General features: G+C 44.9%; 1 protein-coding gene across 4 annotated transcripts in view; it reads right to left on the bottom strand.

Moving 5' to 3' along the window:
- The window catches only part of ankfn1b (ankyrin repeat and fibronectin type III domain containing 1b), a 200,455-nt gene that overhangs the window by 112,344 nt on the left and 67,959 nt on the right, over positions 1 to 20,152 (bottom strand). For 3 of the 4 annotated variants that reach the window (XM_072712607.1, XM_023819213.2, XM_023819212.2), the window contains 2 exons: positions 13,713 to 13,888; positions 8,914 to 9,125 (listed from right to left, as the gene is read on the bottom strand). In XM_072712607.1, the coding sequence (XP_072568708.1) occupies positions 8,914 to 9,125; positions 13,713 to 13,888 (388 nt within the window). Of the gene's footprint in view, positions 1 to 8,913; positions 9,126 to 9,426; positions 9,502 to 13,712; positions 13,889 to 20,152 lie in introns of those variants that run through there. The other variant, XM_023819218.2, reaches the window with a different exon arrangement.

Genomic DNA, 20,152 nt, shown 5'->3' with positions numbered 1-20,152 from the left:
TCACAGGGAGGTCAGACCACAGGAAACAGGCCTGTGGATGTGGTCCAGGCAGGCGTGTCGCTCCAGTGGCAGAGCAACTCACTGAATCTGGTAATGTGTTTGTGAAATAGTGCAGAGCACAAAACCATTTACCTTCACCTGCAGGGGAGAAGTTTCATGGCTCGGTCATCCAATCATCAGCAAATGGACGCCTTTGAGAGAGATGCAGAAAGGAGAGAGATGCGGAACGGGGACTCGCGAGGCGCCTAACCGGACGGGCCGGTGACAGCAGCGCAGGACGAGCTGACGGAGGGCTGTGCCTGAACAGTGGGGCCTGCCGCAGAATCAATAAATAATCGGGCCAGGAACAAGCCAGACGGAGGCCTGCAGAAGCACTTAGACAAAAACAGGGGCAACTTGAAGAGTTATTGAGGAAGGAGCCCGTGGCTGGGGAAATCCTCCTGGAAAATACTCCATCCTTGAGCTTTGGATGGTTTCTAGGCCACCACTTATTCTTCATGTCACGAGAAGCAGGAGGAAGCAGGTTTTTTGAACAATCTCTGTCAATAATGCTGGGGGGGTGGGGGGGGGGTGGTCAGCTACTGAAGCAGCAAAGTGTATAACAAGAACCCCCTCCACCCCTGCAGCACTGAGGCTAAGTCATTGCTACTGGCTAACACATTGCTAGATTTCATGCTCTGTTCCTCTGCTTCCACTAGGGGGAGCCACATCTTGAGCAGGGAGGCCATTGTTGCCTATTTGAGTGGGGGATGTGGTGTAATGAAGTGTGTTCCTCTGTTAAGGTGGCCTCAGGCTCATCAACACGCACGCTATTGATGACGCTATGGTTGTTTGAGAAGCAGGTATTGAACAGGGTCCTCATTTCAGCAGTCTATGGGTCTACTCAGTTTGGCATGACGAGACCCAAATACCAACATACACGCACACACACACTCACACACACTCACACACACACATATATAAGCAGCTCTGCCACTCTGTTATTGTCTCAGTTAACAGACAAGCTCGTCACAAACTGAGTGCATCACAGGATATAATCAAGCATTTTCTTTAATGAAGCTTAATTGCTTAGCGGACAAGTCAGTCAAGTTCACAAAATGCTTATTACACTTATTACAAATGAAACCATGCCAGATGTGAAAGTCTGTTTAAGGGGAACCTGCCTAATCCGAGGCAACCTATCTTACCTGTGTCTAGTTATCTACCAACACAAAAAAAATCAATGTACAAGTGAAAATATAATTAAATATAACTTATATAATATAAAGATATATTTTTTTAGATCAGAATGAAACAATCATTTGTCTTCTCCCTTTCTGGAAAGGGTGCTATTGCTCTAGTTCAGGGTTGACCAATTCCAGTCTTGCCCATTTCCCAATTTCCCTGCTCAGACACACCTACTAAACCTGGTAATTAGCTGATTAAGATATGTTTGTCAAGGGAAATCTGCAAATTGTATGGGATTCTGGCCCTCCAGGACCAGAATAGGGCAACAATGCTCTAGGGTTTCAAGAGACCAATATCTTGTACTGTGCAAAAAATAAAATATCATCAACTGTCACACAATCTCTGTGGACTGATAAAAGAACCAGAAAGCCCAGGTACTCTGCTGGTATCACATTCTGTCACATGGTGTCTTTTTAATTGTACCTAAATTGTGGCATGATACTGACGGTTTCAAACTGCCTGCTTGATATTAACTCTCTCAAATCCACCGCAGACAGAACAGGCAGCTTGTTGTTACTGTGCAGAACCCGGCAGCCATGTATTGGCAAAGCGTGTCAGAATCCCAAATGCTGAGTCCTGTTAGCAGGATGATGCACATGTCATCTGTGCGGAAGCAAACCCGAAAGGGACCTCTAGTAACGAATTGCAACAAACAGGAATTACCCTAAACACCCTTTTCTTAATCTGTACTGGGGTAAAACCTCTCAAGATGTGTCACACACGTTGAGGAAAAAGCAGAATAGGACACAGGCTTATGGATACCCTGAAGGATTGATTTTGTGAATAGATGGAAATATCACAAATGTACAAGAAGTGTAACAGTTCAGATTTTTATCAGACAGGGGACATATATGAGTGGTTTACATAACGCTACAATGGATGATGACAGTCCTTTCCCCTCATCTACGGATTTAGAAACTATATTCAGGGGGTCCTTTTGATGAGGAGTTGCTGAGCGGCAGGGTGCCACTCAAAGAGTGAAGCACGCCTCCCAGCATTACAGGTGAAGCTGGCAGTGACAGGGAAGCCATTAAAAACTGACGTAAATGACAATGGGTAAAAAAGCCATTTTTGAGAATTCATATGTATTTGCCTTGTTTTAATTAAAAATATTGTGGGTATAGTTCAACTTAATCAGTTTAGTTCATTACAGTATGAATAGTTTTTCAGACACTTTAAAGATTTCTATAAAGGAAATTAGGCGCAAGTATAGGTATCTGTTTTAGAAATCGTCTATAAGCACTGATCCAGCACAAAGTTTGGGATTTTACATATTTATAATAGTTGTTTACTTAGGCTGGTGGTGCTGCCTGTTAGCGTGACACCCTCAAAGTGGGCGGTACCCATCAGCCTCTAAGTGGGGGGTACCCATCAGATTGGTGAATGATATCTGGGCAGTGCCCATCAGCCTCTAAGTGGGCGGTACCCATCAGATTGGTGAATGATATCTGGGCAGTGCCCATCAGCCTTTAAGTGGGGGGTACCCATTAGATTGGTGAATGATATCTGGGCGGTGCCCATCAGCCTCTAAGTGGGCGGTACCCATCAGATTGGTGAATGATATCTGGGCAGTGCCCATCAGCCTCTAAGTGGGCGGTACCCATTAGATTGGTGAATGATATCTGGGCAGTGCCCATCAGCCTCTAAGTGGGCGGTACCCATCAGATTGGTGAATGATATCTGGGCAGTGCCCATCAGCCTCTAAGTGGGCGGTACCCATCAGATTGGTGAATGATATCTGGGCAGTGCCCATCAGCCTCTAAGTGGGCGGTACCCATTAGATTGGTGAATGATATCTGGGCAGTGCCCATCAGCCTCTAAGTGGGCAGTACCCATCAGATTGGTGAATGATATCTGGGCAGTGCCCATCAGCCTTTAAGTGGGCGGTACCCATTAGATTGGTGAATGATATCTGGGCAGTGCCCATCAGCCTCTAAGTGGGCGGTACCCATTAGATTGGTGAATGATATCTGGGCAGTGCCCATCAGCCTCTAAGTGGGCGGTACCCATTAGATTGGTGAATGATATCTGGGCAGTGCCCATCAGCCTCTAAGTGGGCGGTACCCATCAGATTGGTGAATGATATCTGGGCAGTGCCCATCAGCCTTTAAGTGGGGGGTACCCATCAGATTGGTGAATGATAGCTGGGCAGTGCCCATCAGCCTCTAAGTGGGCGGTACCCATTAGATTGGTGAATGATATCTGGGCAGTGCCCATCAGCCTCTAAGTGGGGGGTACCCATCAGATTGGTGAATGATATCTGGGCAGTGCCCATCAGCCTCTAAGTGGGGGGTACCCATCAGATTGGTGAATGATATCTGGGCAGTGCCCATCAGCCTTTAAGTGAGCAGTGCCCATCAGATTGGTGAATGATACCTGGGCAGTGCCCATCAGCCTCTAAGTGGGCGGTACCCATCAGATTGGTGAATGATACCTTGGCAGTGCCCATCAGCCTTTAAGTGAGCAGTGCCCGTCAGATTGGTGAATGATACCTGGGCAGTGCCCATCAACCTCTAAGTGGGCGGTACCCATCAGATTGGTGAATGATATCTGGGCAGTGCCCATCAGCCTCTAAGTGGGCGGTACCCATCAGATTGGTGAATGATATCTGGGCAGTGCCCATCAGCCTCTAAGTGGGCGGTACCCATCAGATTGGTGAATGATATCTGGGCAGTGCCCATCAGCCTCTAAGTGGGCGGTACCCATCAGATTGGTGAATGATATCTGGGCAGTGCCCATCAGCCTCTAAGTGGGCGGTACCCATTAGATTGGTGAATGATATCTGGGCAGTGCCCATCAGCCTTTAAGTGGGGGGTACCCATCAGATTGGTGAATGATATCTGGGCAGTGCCCATCAGCCTTTAAGTGGGGGGTACCCATCAGATTGGTGAATGATATCTGGGCAGTGCCCATCAGCCTTTAAGTGAGCAGTGCCCATCAGATTGGTGAATGATACCTTGGCAGTGCCCATCAGCCTTTAAGTGAGCAGTGCCCGTCAGATTGGTGAATGATACCTGGGCAGTGCCCATCAACCTCTAAGTGGGCAGTACCCATTAGATTGGTGAATGATATCTGGGCAGTGCCCATCAGCCTTTAAGTGAGCAGTGCCCATCAGATTGGTGAATGACACCTGGGCAGTGCCCATCAACCTCTATGTGGGCGGTACCCATTAGATTGGTGAATGATATCTGGGCAGTGCCCATCAGCCTTTAAGTGAGCAGTGCCCGTCAGATTGGTGAATGACACCTGGGCAGTGCCCATCAGCCTTTAAGTGAGCAGTGCCCATCAGATTGGTGAATGACACCTGGGCAGTGCCCATCAGCCTTTAAGTGAGCAGTGCCCGTCAGATTGGTGAATGACACCTGGGCAGTGCCCATCAGCCTTTAAGTGAACAGTGCCCGTCAGATTGGTGAATGACACCTGGGCAGTGCCCATCAGCCTTTAAGTGAGCAGTGCCCGTCAGATTGGTGAATGACACCTGGGCACTGCCCATCAGCCTTTAAGTGAGCAGTGCCCGTCAGATTGGTGAATGACACCTGGGCAGTGCCCATCAGCCTTTAAGTGAGCAGTGCCCGTCAGATTGGTGAATGACACCTGGTCAGTGCCCATCAGCCTTTAAGTGAGCAGTGCCCGTCAGATTGGTGAATGATACCTGGGCAGTACCCATCAGCCTTTAAGTGCGCAGTGCCCGTCAGATTGGTGAATGACACCTGGGCAGTACCCATCAGCCTTTAAGTGAGTAGTGCCCGTCAGATTGGTGAATGACACCTGGGCAGTGCCCATCAGCCTTAAAGTGGGTGGTGCCGGTCAGCTAAGTGGGTGCTCACACCTCCAAGCCGAAGGTCTCATCCCAACCCAGATCACCACATAACCTGACCGTCACTTTCACCACGACATGAGCAGAGAACTGGTGAGGGTTTGTACATACATTGTTTGGGTTTATGGGTGACCGATCAAGGGCTGGGTGTCTCTCAATCAAAGCTGGTCCAATTTACTGAATGCAAACTCCATGATTGCCGTTTTAATCCATAGTCTCACACTTCACACACCTGCAAATAGGTGGTGGGCCATGTGCAAATGTGAACTGTGTCCTCCTTTTCTCCTCCTTTGGATGCCTTTGCTCCCCCTTGACCTGTCATCTTTTGCAGTCTCTTTTGTTCCATGTTTCCAATTTATTGCCATGGCGCTTCAGATTTCACTGACTTGTGACCAATCTCTACCGTGCTTTGCTGATACGCAAAGCAGATGCATCCCTGGACAGAATGGAGCTACTGGGCACCAATATGACAACTGTACTTAGTAGAGGATCTCCTCCACACAAGACAAATATAGCTACTGACAATCATCGCTGAAAACTTTGTTGTCCAAGCTTAAACATGGGGGCAGAAGCCATTCCAGGATGAGAATTTTAAAACAGTTCTCACTTACTTAGATTCCATCCAAGACCGTACCATTGGGATGAAGCTTCTTTTGAGAAGTGTCGCAGGACACAGACCACAGGCAAATAGCCTAGCTGAGCGGCAGGAAGTAATTTCCCCCGCCTCTACCCCCATGGAGCTATCAGAAGGAGACACCCGTGCGGGGGCATGAGGAATACAGATGCACGCGCCGCCGAGTGAAATGTTCAAAAGACTGGAGGAGCAGATCACTCAGGGAGGGGTGGGTGTGGAAGCTGGAGACAGCACAGAATGTGACAGGCGGCTGCTTCAGACGCGTCGACGTGACAGTCCTTTTGATGACTGTTACTCACTGAGATGCCTCCCCAAATTACACCCCCCAAGAGAATAATAACCAATCGCAAATATCATTTACAGGACTAGAGGCATCCCTGGGGGACATTGCCCGTTTGCGTCTGAGTGTCTATAGCTCCATCCAGCCTGGAAGAATGCACAGGTCTTAAATCATGCAAGATGGGGCATAGCCATCATCTGCCAACACTGGCATCACACTGCTGTTCTATTACAAGGGAGAAAATTCATTCTGCTAATTTAATTTATTTAAATTTGATGTTATAACATTCACCCTTAAAGGGCAGCCTTTCTCTCAGCTGACGGAAAAAAAAGGCACGCTTGGTATGGCAGACCTACAGGCTACGACTGAGCTCATCACAGACCAATATGTCGCCAATATTTAGTGAGAACAAACTGACTGCTTGCATGTTGCTTATTTTTATCAGTTGAGCAGAAAGTAGACCATGTGATCAGACCCCACCCCCAAGGAGCAAACTCAACAATTCTGCATAAAGGGAAAAGACCCTGTGACTCTCTATTGTCTTGAGTACCAACAAGGGCTGTCATTGTTGTCTATACTGTGCCATTAAAAATATCCCCGTCGGCAGAAGGAAATTCGCACTGCAGACTGACGTTAAAAACGGAGAAGGTGAGACTTTGCCATTGTGGGCGACGTGACACATCTTACCCTGAAAGAGAAGTGGCTCATCCTGTCAATGGTGTGTCCCATCAGGAGCCGATCCGAGATTAACACGTGTATCTCTTCTCCTTACAGGCCACTAGTGTTTGTCCATCAGTCTGAAGTCTCAGTGACAAGCAAACCCCTGCTCCTAAACACTAAGGAAGGCCTTGATGGAACTGGTCATAAGGCTACAGACATAGCATCAATTTCAACATATCACTCCCGCTCTGTCCGCCACCAGTGGAAGTCACCCGCTCATTCAGAGAAGTAAAAATCAGCCAGCAGCCAAAGACAAAAACACTGAGGCAAAACCACAGACGTCTCCGACAATCCAACGGATCCCGCCGAGTTTTCTGGACTTTCTGCTTATCTCCCAAGCACAAAAAAGAATGCAGGGACGTTTCCTCGTACAGCTTCCCCTGCTGACCCCCGCAAACTCCGAGAGGAACTATACCACAGAATATCATCTTCCACACTCTCAATACACTCCAACCTCATTACAATGACTTAGCTGGTAATGAGGGATCCCGTTACCGGCTTCAGTGTCCCAGAACAAGTGAGACTCCTTGAAACTTTAATGAAGCCTCTGGTCTTTGTTAACTATCTCAACAGTTTCCAGTGCCAAGCTAGAACAAAAAGACCAAAAGCCCATCATCACAGGGTACTTGACCACTTGTCTCAAAATTGTTTCATCAACATAAAGTTCTCCATCTTCCAAAGTACAGAAGACTTTCTAACACCAGAACTGTTCTCCAGGATTCATTTTAAATGAATTTGAACAGATAATCATTGAAACTGCATTTTTTTCCCATGCAGTGACACAGGGCCATTAGATCTGCATACAAAATATTTAAAGCTATCATGTCATTTTAAAACAGCTTTTGTGAAGACACTGTACTTTTTAACATAGACTTAGGCAGTACACATATCGAATTTGATATTCTTTTTCATCTGCCACCCCTCAAAAGAAAAAGGTTGCTTTTGTCAGTAACATGACGTCTGCCCCAAGTGCATTATGGGTGTTAACATAAGTGGTCGCATTCTGTCAGATGTTGAGGACATTTCCTCTTAAAAACACAAGAATTATGTATGAAGGATCGCCACGGTACTGTAGAGTGATTTCCGTCCACAGAAGCGCATCACGGCTGTGATGTAAATTAACCCCTGTCCCTCATCGTGACACGTTTAATTGGGTCTTAAAGAACGGGGCTGTGTGATGCGTTACAATGCTGATAAAAACCCACCAATGCATCGTTCTGATGTTCAGTCCGAAGTCTCACGGCCAATCAGTATCAGAAACTGACCAGGCAAATGCAGCTTTTGACAATAATTACAGTGCGTCAGTCTTGCCACGTCTAAAATGGGCTTGTGGAGAACGGCAGGGCCGCCGCGTCAGAGACAGCTAATTCCAGCCTCCCTTGCTGAACATAGCTTTCTCGCCAGAGCCCCATGCTGTGTCCAGAGCTTGCCCAGCGGAAGTCTGTCTGTTCTTTGCCACTAAAAAAATGTGTTACGTAAAGTACTTGCCCTGCTGATGCTGAGGACGACCTTTGAGATTTCTTTGGCTTTGTTGTGTTCACCCGCTTCCTCTTTGCTGGTAAAATTAGACTCCATGGAAAAGCACCCAGATTGCATGGAAAAGTTGTAAAACAAGTACAAGAGGCTGAGAAGGGCCCCAGCTCCAAGCCGTGTGAGTTGACACTTTTTCATTTCACACAGTTCCTAGAAGCAGATTCAGCCCGTAAATCAGGTTCATGAAGAAAGAACCAGTGGACAGCGGAGAGCCGCGGAGAGTGGAAGGTGGCCGACCCGCCTGAAAACAACAGCTGGGGGATGCAGAAGTTTCCCAAAGTGCACTGCACCTTTGTTCTCACACAGTGAAAGTAATTTAAGGCCTATGAAATTTTGCTGCATCTCTGATACATGATTGAAATGTTGTAACAGGAAAGAACCATCCTGGTATCAGTTAGCACGATCAGAGTTGCAGAACCATCCGGAATGCATCTGATTTATGACAGAATTCCAGCACTGTGCTAATGCTCCGTTGAGAGCCTGCTGTAATTACCTTAACATCAACCTAGATACGGAAGAGCTGAGCACATGAAATATTATTCACACTGATCATAACTGAAGGGCCTTCTGGGGTCTCTCAGCAGTTTCCCCTCTCTCCCACTCCTCCGTACACACGGCTCGAGGGGGTCTTCCGCAGCGATATGAAGAGGCTGACTGTCAGCCTGCCTGAAAAGAGATGGACAAAGCTGTGTCAGGACTTACAAATTTCCTCTTGAGCTTCCCCTTGCCGCCACGCTGGCTCTTGCCCTCCGGAGCTGGGCTCCCAAATTCCACCATGCCCAGGTGGTCATCAACGGAGACACTTTTACGCAGGTAGGCCGCCCGCGAGCGCAAGTGGGAGAAAGGCGACTGGGAGCGGGGACGGGCCTCTTCCTCAGCCTTGTCGTGGTCATCCTCCAGCCTCCATACCTCCCCTGGAAGTGGGCAGGATGAGAAAGGAGAAAGCTCATTGGCTGTGAATGACACGTAAAGCAGTGGTGAAGAGGCGGAGAAAAGGAATATGGCTTTTGGGTCAGCAGAGATGGCAATGGTGTGAGAAGACAAACCAAGGACACAGAGGAAAAGGAGACGGCTAGCTAGTATGAAACTCACGGTTCCGTGTTCGAGTCCCATGTTAGGTGGTTAGATGTTTTGCTATTGTATAGCGTTGTGTAGGGTAGTGTCCATGTCCGGAAGCCCATGAGTGCAAATACTGTGGCTAGCAGAATATCCTACCATCATTGGGCCCTTAAACCTAATTGCTCCAGGCATCTTGGCCGACCCTGCTTCTCATCCTTTGGACTAAAGAGTCTGCTAAGAATGAAATGAGGTGGTAAAATCATAGAAAATGTAGGAAAATGCAGAACAGAAGGACCACATGTACAGGAAGGGGTGCACATGGCCCAGGAAAAGTCAGGATAGATGTTCTGTATGCATCAAGCTTGAGTTCTCTCTGCATTATAGGTAATATAATAATATAAAGTACTACAAGTTACATCATCATCTTGGCATAAAGCATGAAAACAGTGTAATGATAACATATGGGTATACAGTGGTACCTTGGTTTACGAGCATAATTCGTTCCGGAAACATGCTTGTAATCCAAAGCTCTCGTATATCAAATCGAATTTTCCCATTAGACATAATGGAAACTCATATGATCCATTCCACAACTCATATATAAAAATTATTAACACAAAATATAAAGTAAAAATACATAAAACAAATTAACCTGCGCTTTACCTTTGAAAAGAATCGTGGATGGTGTGAGGGAGACGAGAGAGGAGAAGAGGTAGGTTATTTTGTAGGACGACTTTCACTATAATTAACGGAATCACTGCTATCTGTTGGCTTACTGGAATCTTTTTTTGTTTGTGCGACTTTAACAAGGAACCCATTCAATGACTCTTTTGCCTCCTTTTCGATTTCGCAAAAATGTGGACATTGCATTGTCGTTAAACATTCATCGCTCGCACTGCTACGCCCTTATTCAGGTGGTGCTTTTCTACTAAATTTTGACTATATGAGTGAGGCATGCCGACTGAGACCGAGCATGGGAGACGATTACCCACAATTCCGCAGCGTGAGAAAGTGAATAACCACTGGTTCAGTTGTGATGACGTGCGCTTGGCGTCAAAACAAGAAGCGCACGCATGCGCTTCCTGTTTTGAAGTCAAGCGCACGTAAAAACAAGAAAAACAAGGAGTGCATGTGTGCCATATGATTTTTGATGATACTTGGCGCTCGTAAACCAAGACTTGCTCGGTTTCCAAGTCAAAATTTATTAAAAATCTTTGCTCGTCTTGCGGAACACTCGTAAACCGCGTTACTCGTAATCCGAGGTTCCACTGTACATACAAGGCTGGAAATTAAGCTTGCCCACTCGCCTGAGGCGTGCAATTTAGATCAAGGGCAAGTACAAAACAACTAAACACTAGCCCCTGGGCTATTAAAAAAAATTACATTAACATTTGTAGAGAACCATCAGATGCACATTGCATGGCGGATGACATCTTTAACTGAACTAGCCCAGTTTGGTGCAAAAATTCTTACGTACATGGTCTATGGCTATTGATTATCTGACTTCCCGTCCCCTGAAACACAAAGACCAGCATGTTTTGCAGCACTAGGCGGCTGGGACAAATATTAGTGCAGCATCAAGGTCTAAACCACAGCTGAAGGCGTCAAACCCACATCTACCCAAAAAACGACCGCAAAGACAGAATAGGTGAAAGCTTCTGAGCACCATCAGACAGGAAAATGGGCTGGTCAAGGTCCAGACAGTTGGCTCGTTAATTGGTCATTCGGATTAGGGATGCGCTGTGAGCGACACTCAAAGCTGGAACACTCCGGGAATGCTGACGCTGGTTGCTAGGCAACAAAAGCAGCCAACGACTTAAGTCTTTCGTTTTGATATTTGTGAGCGACAGGGACAAAGTCGAGGCTTAAAATGGAACGCGTTCTTGGCAGGAGTATGCAGTTGGCCCTTTGTTGTGATTCTGGATCTAACATAAAAGCCAGATTAGACCAGCAGGCATACCTCAGAAGCTTCGGCTTGAAAGAAACATACCATTTATCCGCTACGTGGGCTGTTGGTGAGCCATATAACAACTTCAGATTATACTATGTTTGTGGCAAACATTTAGCTCTGGCTTCATTTTCATGAGTTTATGGAATGAGAATTTGCATGTTTAGGGCACAGGTGGTTTTTGCTAATTGAGGATAAAGACTTAGTGTTTAAACAGAGGAGGGGTCTTTATGATGTACCTCTTCTCCATCCACAGGCTACATTCATGATCAGAGCACCAAAAAAACAGGAAAAGGCAAACAAATGTTGGTAAAAATGATGAAAGGATAGTAAAAAAGCAATTTGTTGCTGTAGTTTCTTGCTTCTGTGCCATTCCCATAGAGTGACTTGAATAGCAGGAGGCTCCAATGCCCCCCCCCCCCGAAAGACTCCCCTCGCTGCTCTTTCTGCATCCTCAGCTCCCTCTCAATGGGGCTTCCCACCCCTTGTCATTTCTCACTTTACGAAGTTCTGATTTGAAGTTTCTTACGCCTCCATTTTGCTGCGGTGAAGCAGAAGGTGGGGAATCAAACAATTTGTTGGCTCACAGAGAAAGACATGAGTTTTGGCGGGGGGTGAGGGGGGGGGGGTGGCTTGGCGAAAAGCTGATTACGAGAATTCCTTAGATTCTGAGACCCTCTGAAGCACTGTTCCCTGCGTGGAGCTGCTGATAAGGACATTAAACCGACAGGCCTTGCTTCATCCCAGCATGTTGTCCTGGCATCAAGGGCAATCCTGCCTCCTGCTCCCAGACACCCGTGGCAGGCTTGACTTGTGACCGATTCTGACACAATTCAAGTTTCTCCTGGAGGCCACTGGGTGTGATTCTCACTGAGGCTAATCAAGCTCCTTGGGAGTTAACTCCACCCCACCGTGACCCACCGAAGAAGCCAGCTGACTGCTCACTGGTTGTTGTCATATCTGCCAGGGATGCTGGGAATGTGGCGCCGGGGCGATAATTCAGTGGACAAGCCCGTGGAATGTGGAAGTGGGTTGGGGGGGGGGGGGGGGGTCAAGCAGCGCTCATCTGACTGGGGACTCACCCCAGACAGCAGGGCTGAGTGCTTCCAAAAACACACGTGTTAAAAACAGGGCAGCATGGAGACGTAGCAGTTAGCACTGTCTCTTCATGAGTCCAGGATTAGGGATCCACGCCGGTGCCTCTTAGCACACAGCGTTTCCAGGTTCCACACCCCAGATATAATCACAAAAGCGTTTAGATTTTCAGAGTCGGCAGAAGCGCCCAAGGAAAGCAAATCTGTGCTTCCTGTGAAAAATGTTACGTAATTCGCCTGATATTTAATTAAAGCACTTCATTTCTCACTTTTATTTATTCATTTACTGGACTCATTCATCTACAGAGCACACAAATCAGATGCAAAATTAATATGTTTTTGAAAGGTTTTATACAAAGGTTGTCAAAAAAAGTCGATGTGACATTAATGCCAAAAACGCAAATAACAGGGAGGTTAAAGAAACCATGCAAGCTGGGGACCATGTGAACAAGTGTCTGCCCTAAGAAAGAAGCCAGCGCTGTGCTCCACTGCAGGAGAAGCCAGCGCTGTGCTCCACTGCAGGAGAAGCCAGTGCTGGACAGTAGACTGGGAGAAGGCCTGCCGTCGGGGTGCGAGGCCTCAGATGGCTCCGCGGTACAGGAACGCTGTCCTCAAACACAGCACTCGCTGCCACCTCCTCTCGTTAATCATGACACACAAGACAAGCTCCAGGTCCTTTCCCACGTTAACTTCATTTCCTAGACATTTTATAATCACATAAAGATGATATAATAAATAAATCTAGGATATCCAGGAAGGAAAAAAAAACAGAAGGTCAATGCTTTCACCTCGGTCTCCTTCATCGTGTAAAAAGTGATCCTTTTCAGCATCACCATGCCACCATACTCTGAATGAGAAAATGTTCATCTTAGGAAAAAATAATATCCAGAAAGAGCTGCTGTGGATTACGGGGGGTGGGTGGGTGGGGGGGGTGTTTGCCTTTCATTAAATCCGGAAGCTTGACAGCATTATAAAGGGAACACAGGCAAAAACCGGGGAAACATCCCTCACGAAGCAGCTCAGTCTCTTTTCAAAGCCCCCCCACCTCGGCCTTTCAGCATCGCTGCTGCTGCTGATGCACTATGAACCAGACCTGTGCGGACAAAGCCTGCTTTGGCAGGGGGCCTGCAATCGGCCTTAGGGGGCAGCAAGCCTCTGCTCTAACGTGCCCCTGGTGATGCTGGATTGTGTACAAAGATGGTTTTTTTGTTCATTGTACTTATTAGACATTAGACAAGTGATGTGTACAATACAGCATGCTCTGAATTCACATGGAGTGAGGATATGAATGACATGTCAGTATTAGTTCAGTAAGTGAATCATGCCGCTAACTAAGACCCTGCAGGAAGGACACATGAGCAGATTCAATATGGAATATCGAAGGTGATTATACGTCTTACCTGCAGAGGGCAGCGTACATGCCTTGGGATGACTGGTGCTGAAAAGCGGCGTGCCGCAAGGACTGCCACCCAGCAGGTCTGAGTGCTGCACTCTGGAGACAGTGGGGGACTGGGGGATGCTGGGAAGGGTACGTGACTTGGCCAGAAGTGGTCTCTGCAGCTTTCTCTCCAGGGACCTGAAGGTAGTGGTGGTATGGGGGGGCAAATACATTCGGTCACATGACAGGAAAACAGACCTGGGTTTAATATGTTAATGTATTAAACGGCCAAAACCCACAGACCTGTGCTAAAGAACATACCATGAGGTATAACTGTCCAGATGGCTCATTCACCCATAACTCTGACATCATTGTCGTGCAACACAGGAAGGCTCAATGAGAAAAGCTCAGTTAAGCAGCAGAGATGCTTACTTAACAGCTGTAGCAAAAACTGGCAATTTACCAAAAAGCTCACGCCAGCTGAAGGTCACTTTGCCTTAAGTATCTAATTACTGACACAATTTATCAACAAAAATGACAGGACAAAACAAGGGGGCAGAATTACATACTGAATTACATTGTTGATTTGTTATGATTTATACTCAAGCTATTTGAATTTGTTTAAATAAAAACCATAATCGATATGAAGGAATGGTAAAACATTTATGGTGAGCAAAGCCATATTGATGTTTTTAAACATGCATTATTAAGGACAGCACAGTAATAGATTCAGCATGTGCCAGTGTGCTACAGGGGTTAGTGATTACAGCGAGAGCAATGGTATCATTGTAGATGAAGATGGTGTGACAAGTCAATATCCTGACATCATGACAGGAAGGCACTCAGTCACAGTTAAAGTGGGCAAGCGGTCCACTTACATGGGCTCTATTCCCTAAAGCTTCACTGGCCGTCCTCCTGCAGGCCTGCCTTTTGCCATATACACATCACCTCAGTGGTATCATATTAATTAGTTCAGAACAAACTGCATTTCAGCTCGATGGCACATTTTGCACAACTGGACTGCAACACTGCAATGTATACTAATATATATACGATATGCCCCAAGAACTCTGATATAGGTTGGACTTGTGTGCGTATAATTAAATATCATATTGGCTCACAGAAATGTCATCCATGAATAAAAAATGTTCTCAAGAAGATTTACGCTGCACCATAATATTGATCACAATTAGTCTTCCTAGAACAAACATTTGCATTGGCCAGCTGCTAGTCGCTGGCATTCAACAGACAAACCACCTCTTCAACTTGTCCTTAAAGACAAGATGTTTTTTTTTTTTTTACAAAGACTCCTTGGGCTGAAGCAGAGAGGCAAAAGCAACTGGAATAATTTATCCCTCAATTTGCTTTAAAACACATCCATTGTACGCCAAGAAACAGCATCTAGCGGCAGCATGCTCTGGGGTTTGAGTTGACCACGAATCCAAGTGGCAAAGCCAAACAACAGCAAGTCATCTCTACATTTAGCAAACCGGTCGTCCATCATTCTCCTGGCAATCCCGATTAATTATGTCAGAGTGGAGTTTCCCTTTATTTTTCTGAAATTAACATTGAGGTGGGATGGTTACCACTGTCTGCCACTAAAGGCTGACATGACGGCTAGCCAATGTTTTTTCTTGCAGACTTTAATTCAAATATGACACATCAAAAGGTGCTTTGGTCACCATTTCTGTCAGACTGTACTTCTCACTTGATGATGTGCAACTGGAATTTTGCAGGTCCCAAGATTTTTTCATCAAATTCACAAGGAGAGGAAACTTACAACAGTTATTTGCAAATTTATTGTGGGGTAGCTTTGAAATTTCAGCACTCTTTGCAATCTCCTGTTGCTCATTCCTGTAAAGTTCAGTCATTAGTAGTAAACCAGAGGCATGCTGACTCCTCAGAAAGTCTGCCAGCCCTCTGTCCAACTTCTGGAAAGTGAGTATTTCAAAACCACAGGAAGGTTTCTCTGCGGCTTTAGCATCGAGCTGAAACTGGAACGCGTTTAGCCTGATGTTGTCCACACTTCTTCAACACCGCAGACGGTTTTCAGAGAACTGGCTCTAAGTCACAGTCTCCAGAAAAAGAAGAACTGGTTTTTCTCATAAAATGTTAAACTAAAATATATGCATAACAAATAGTTGCATGAATACTCATAAAACAAATACCTTCAAATTAGGCATGACAAGCATAACTACCCATGGTTTTTCCAGTGATAATACTTTTCAGGTTTTAATGATTGCGCTATTCCGCCATTTATTTATTTGGCATTCCTGCTGTTTTAAAAAAATTAAATAAAAGGATAATTTGCATTTAGAAAGTCACTGGCATGGAGTGCAGGGTCTCCTCTGCCCTGCACTCCGTGTTACCTTGGGTGCCCCTGGCTCACTGCAACATTGTTCTGGAACATGGACAGATGGACTGAGTGATTTAAAAAGCTACCCCCCCTCCCAAGTCAAAACTATGAATATCATTTTATTAACCATGTACTGTCCAAAAGCTTTAATGAGCTTCATCATTAAACACACTTTTTAAAAAAAATAAAAGTGGGGAAAAAACCTTCAAATTGAAAAACCTGCAACTTGCAAATTTAACAGAAACAGAAATCTCACTCCTTGTGTCAAAAAACAGCAAACTGGACGCAGTGACATCATTGTGACTTCTCAATAAAAAAGATTCAATGAAACTTCAAATGCAATTAAAATCCCAGTTTATGTTTAGAAATAAGTGATCAATACCAGGGCGAAGGGGGACATGATTACATACACATCAGCGTTCTAAAATGTGGTAACAAGTGATGCTTTAGTATAGTTAGAGGAACTCTATCTCTGTTTCACGTCCTTCTGTTTTCTTCCATTTCTCTGCCAAAAAGGGCAGCGCAGTGGCTTAAAACATTGCATTATAATGAGCAGTTTGCTTAATGTCCTTGAGTCTGCCTCATGCTGGTACCTTCGAGACGGATGCCTGACCCTATCTGCTCTCGCAAAGTGGGTTAAGCTGCTAGTCAATTTGTGCTGAAGTGTTCGTTTTGCAAGTCGGATAATAATGTTTATACTGTAGATAGCTTGTATGTCTCTACAAAGTGCAGTTCAGGAACATATTTCAACAGACTGCCAACTTTTTGTGAAAAAACCTTGAGTTGTGCCCAGAGCTCTGCAGAAGGCCTTTCAGGGCAGTATTTTGAAACTCACTGCTTTTTTTTAAAAAAAAAAAAATAAAACTGTACAGCTTGCAGACAAAGGAAGTATTCAGACAGAGATACCAGAAGTGGGATGCATGGTCCTTTTATAGAATTGCCTGACAAATGGAGGGTCACAAAAGCAAAAAAAAACTCTTAATAATACCATAAAACAATGCTGAGTGGCATTCAGCTAATAATAACTTGCCTGATTTGATTTGGTGGCACACGGTGGGACACTGCTTAGCACTGCCGCCTCACACCTCTGAAACCAGGCCCCATGTGAGTGGGGTTTGCATGTTCTCCATGTTATTGGAGGGATTCTCCAGTATCCCACCACAGTCCAAAAACATGCCAAGATGAATCTGAGTCGCCAAACTGCCGGTAGGTGTGAATGTGTTTGCATGATTGGTGTGTATATGTGCCTTGCCAGGGGTTGGGCCCCATCCTGACTTAGCTTCCAGGATTGGCTTTGGACCTCCGAGACCCTACATAGGACCAGCGGGTAAAAATGGATGAAACTGGTTCTGACGATGTTAATGAAAAATGATTTAAAAAAAAAAACAACAGAAATTGTATAGAAGCTTTTGCCGTTCATTTTAGAAAAGTGCCACTGTGCAGGTGAGCAGATAATGTGATTCCCAGTTTTCACTCCTGCTGCGCCAAAACTAGGTCAGACCCCATCTGGTTCAGACTGAGGCACCTCAAGCTCGGGGACCCCATGCATGCTGGTCATAGTAGGTATGAAATGCAGAAAATCAGAATGGGGAAGGACATTCCAGTGCTTCTAGGATTTTGAAATTCTGCGATCACTAATATTAATGCAAAATCAAGCAAACTCTACAATATTTACAAGCGCTTGCAATTTTTCAAATTTACCGTACATTTTCTGCAAGAAATGGACAAATCAACAGACCACTTGCATCTAGACCATGAAACGTACTGTGACGCTATCTCAGTGCACATTCACGTGTGTTTTTGCTAGCCTCCACTCCAGGAAGATGAGGACAGCAACCCATCTCATTCACCAAAAAGCTGAAGCATTGTAAGTTTTCAATGTACTGCATTTTGGTGAACCAGTATGTGAGGTCCCGTCTTACAACACACTGCGGAATACTATTAAACACCAATATTACTGTGTGAAAATATCGTGAAGGAAATGAAAGCCCAGTGAATGTTCCCAACAACTGACCTGTGGACATCCTCCACCATGGAGCAGTGCATTATGGTTACAGCTGTCCCCGCCACCAGCACCCCAGGCTAAAGAATTTTCTTCTCTGCCTGGGAATACCGTCATGAGACAGCAGTGGAGTCACTCAGCCCATATTGCTGCACTTATCTTCCTACATGCAAACTAGGATAAAAAAGCAAAAACTGTGACTGAGCAGGACTATGAGAGAGGAGCAGGCCTACAGGTTGGATCTTGCTTGAATTTTGATTTCCTCCGTAAGTGTTAAACCAACATTTCGATCTTTCTTCTTTTGCACTTAAATGGAAGTAGCATACAAGTATTATTGTTGCATACATTTTTGCTGCTGAGTTCCAATGTCTTGTCATTTCTAGTTGCTTATGTTCCACGTAAGAGTTTGTGAATACAGATTGTCGCTTGCTGCAAAGTATTCCCTTCTCCTGTAGTTTTATTAATGACATCATTAATTAATGACTAATTATTTGATGCCAATTCGATGTTCATTGCACGACTGTCGACTTAAAAAAAAAAATCTGAAGTTGTGCATCCCCCAATATATATAAATACTGTCTTTTCTCTCCATTTATTTAAACTGTAGTGAAATTCTGCAACAGCAGCAGCAGCAAACAAAATCAATGCTATTTATCTATTAGGTTGTTTATGGTACAGGATCCTGTGCTATGTTCTGCACACCGAGGCACATCTGGTGATTTTTATCATCAAGCCACATTTCTTGCTTAGCTGGATAACTTGTCAAATTTAAAGTGTCATCACAGAGAAGTGATTTATTTGGATAGGTCTTCCTATCTAAATGGGGACCGTCCATTCATTTGTACTGGAAAAACCCTAATCCCAATCATGACACCCTTAACCTCTACCCATCCCTAACCTTAACCATAAGTAACCAACCCAAATACAAGACTTTTGACATTTTTACTTTTTTGATTGCATTATCAAACTTTATCTAAATGGGGACCTCAAAAGATGTCCTTAAAAATAGGGAAATTTCAGGTTTTACTACACTTTCAGGACAATTTGGTCCTCAAATGTGATCTATGCAAATCCAAACACACACACACAAGGTGAATAGTTCAGGTCCAGAAAGTAAAAATCCAGACCAAAATTTTGTTTCAACCAACAGCTGAGTATAAAGAGTCACACATTGAATTCCTAAATTAATGTAGAATTAACATAAAGGGGAGCATATGGGTCATTCTCAAGTTTGTGAAAATGACCCATGTATTGCTTTAATGGTTTAAATTTAATGATGTACAGATTATTAATTTCCAACAAAAATGCTACTTTCAAGCAAGTACAAGCTGAATTTCAATGCTTTCAAATGAGACGAGAGGGAATTGTATTATAAGTAGGGATGTACAACTACTTTTTTAATCGCACACCTCAGAGATTAATGTCATAAACCACATGTACACATTATCACAGGTACTTAACAAGCTGATCAACACACTAATTCTGAACTGTGTGGAAACCTATTTGGCAAATGGCTATAAAAACAGAAGTCTGACAACTACTGAAAGTGCACTTAATAACATTCTTAAGTTCTTAAGATTTTAAGGCAAAATCTATCAATAAAATAAAAATCCTACGTTCTTAACACGTAGAACCAGCAAACGTTAGCTTCCCCATGAGACACTAACACTGAATGAGTGCTTCTCAATAACAAGACCACAAAGGTCGTACTTTTGTTCTTGGCAAGAGCCATCGTGCTAACTTGCCTCCCAAGAACAAACTTGGGACACAATGAATCATGGGTTTGTCCTGTTTTAGTGAGGATGCGTCAGATTTACCCTTGCTATTAGCTTTGGTTTTAGGTTTGCAGGTGGGTGGAGTGGTGGCTCTGAGGAAAGGTTGCTGGTTCAAATCCCAGAGTGATCTTACTCTCTAGGGCCTTTGAGCAAGACCCTTAACCTGCAATTGCTTTGTCCTGAGTATGATTTTAATGTACATCCAGCCCTGTAAGGAGGTCCTCCAACTTACAGGGAAATCTGGGGGTTGGTGGCAGGATTGGCTCTCCAACCACCAGAAAAAGAAACACTGGTCTATTCAGTCTACTGTGGTGCTGAGGCATCACCCA

This window comes from Paramormyrops kingsleyae, chromosome 5 (assembly GCF_048594095.1).
Source record: "Paramormyrops kingsleyae isolate MSU_618 chromosome 5, PKINGS_0.4, whole genome shotgun sequence".
Lineage (NCBI taxonomy): Eukaryota > Metazoa > Chordata > Actinopteri > Osteoglossiformes > Mormyridae > Paramormyrops > Paramormyrops kingsleyae.
The sequence above is the reverse complement of the archived record's forward strand: the minus strand, read 5'-3'. Positions and strand labels throughout refer to the sequence as shown.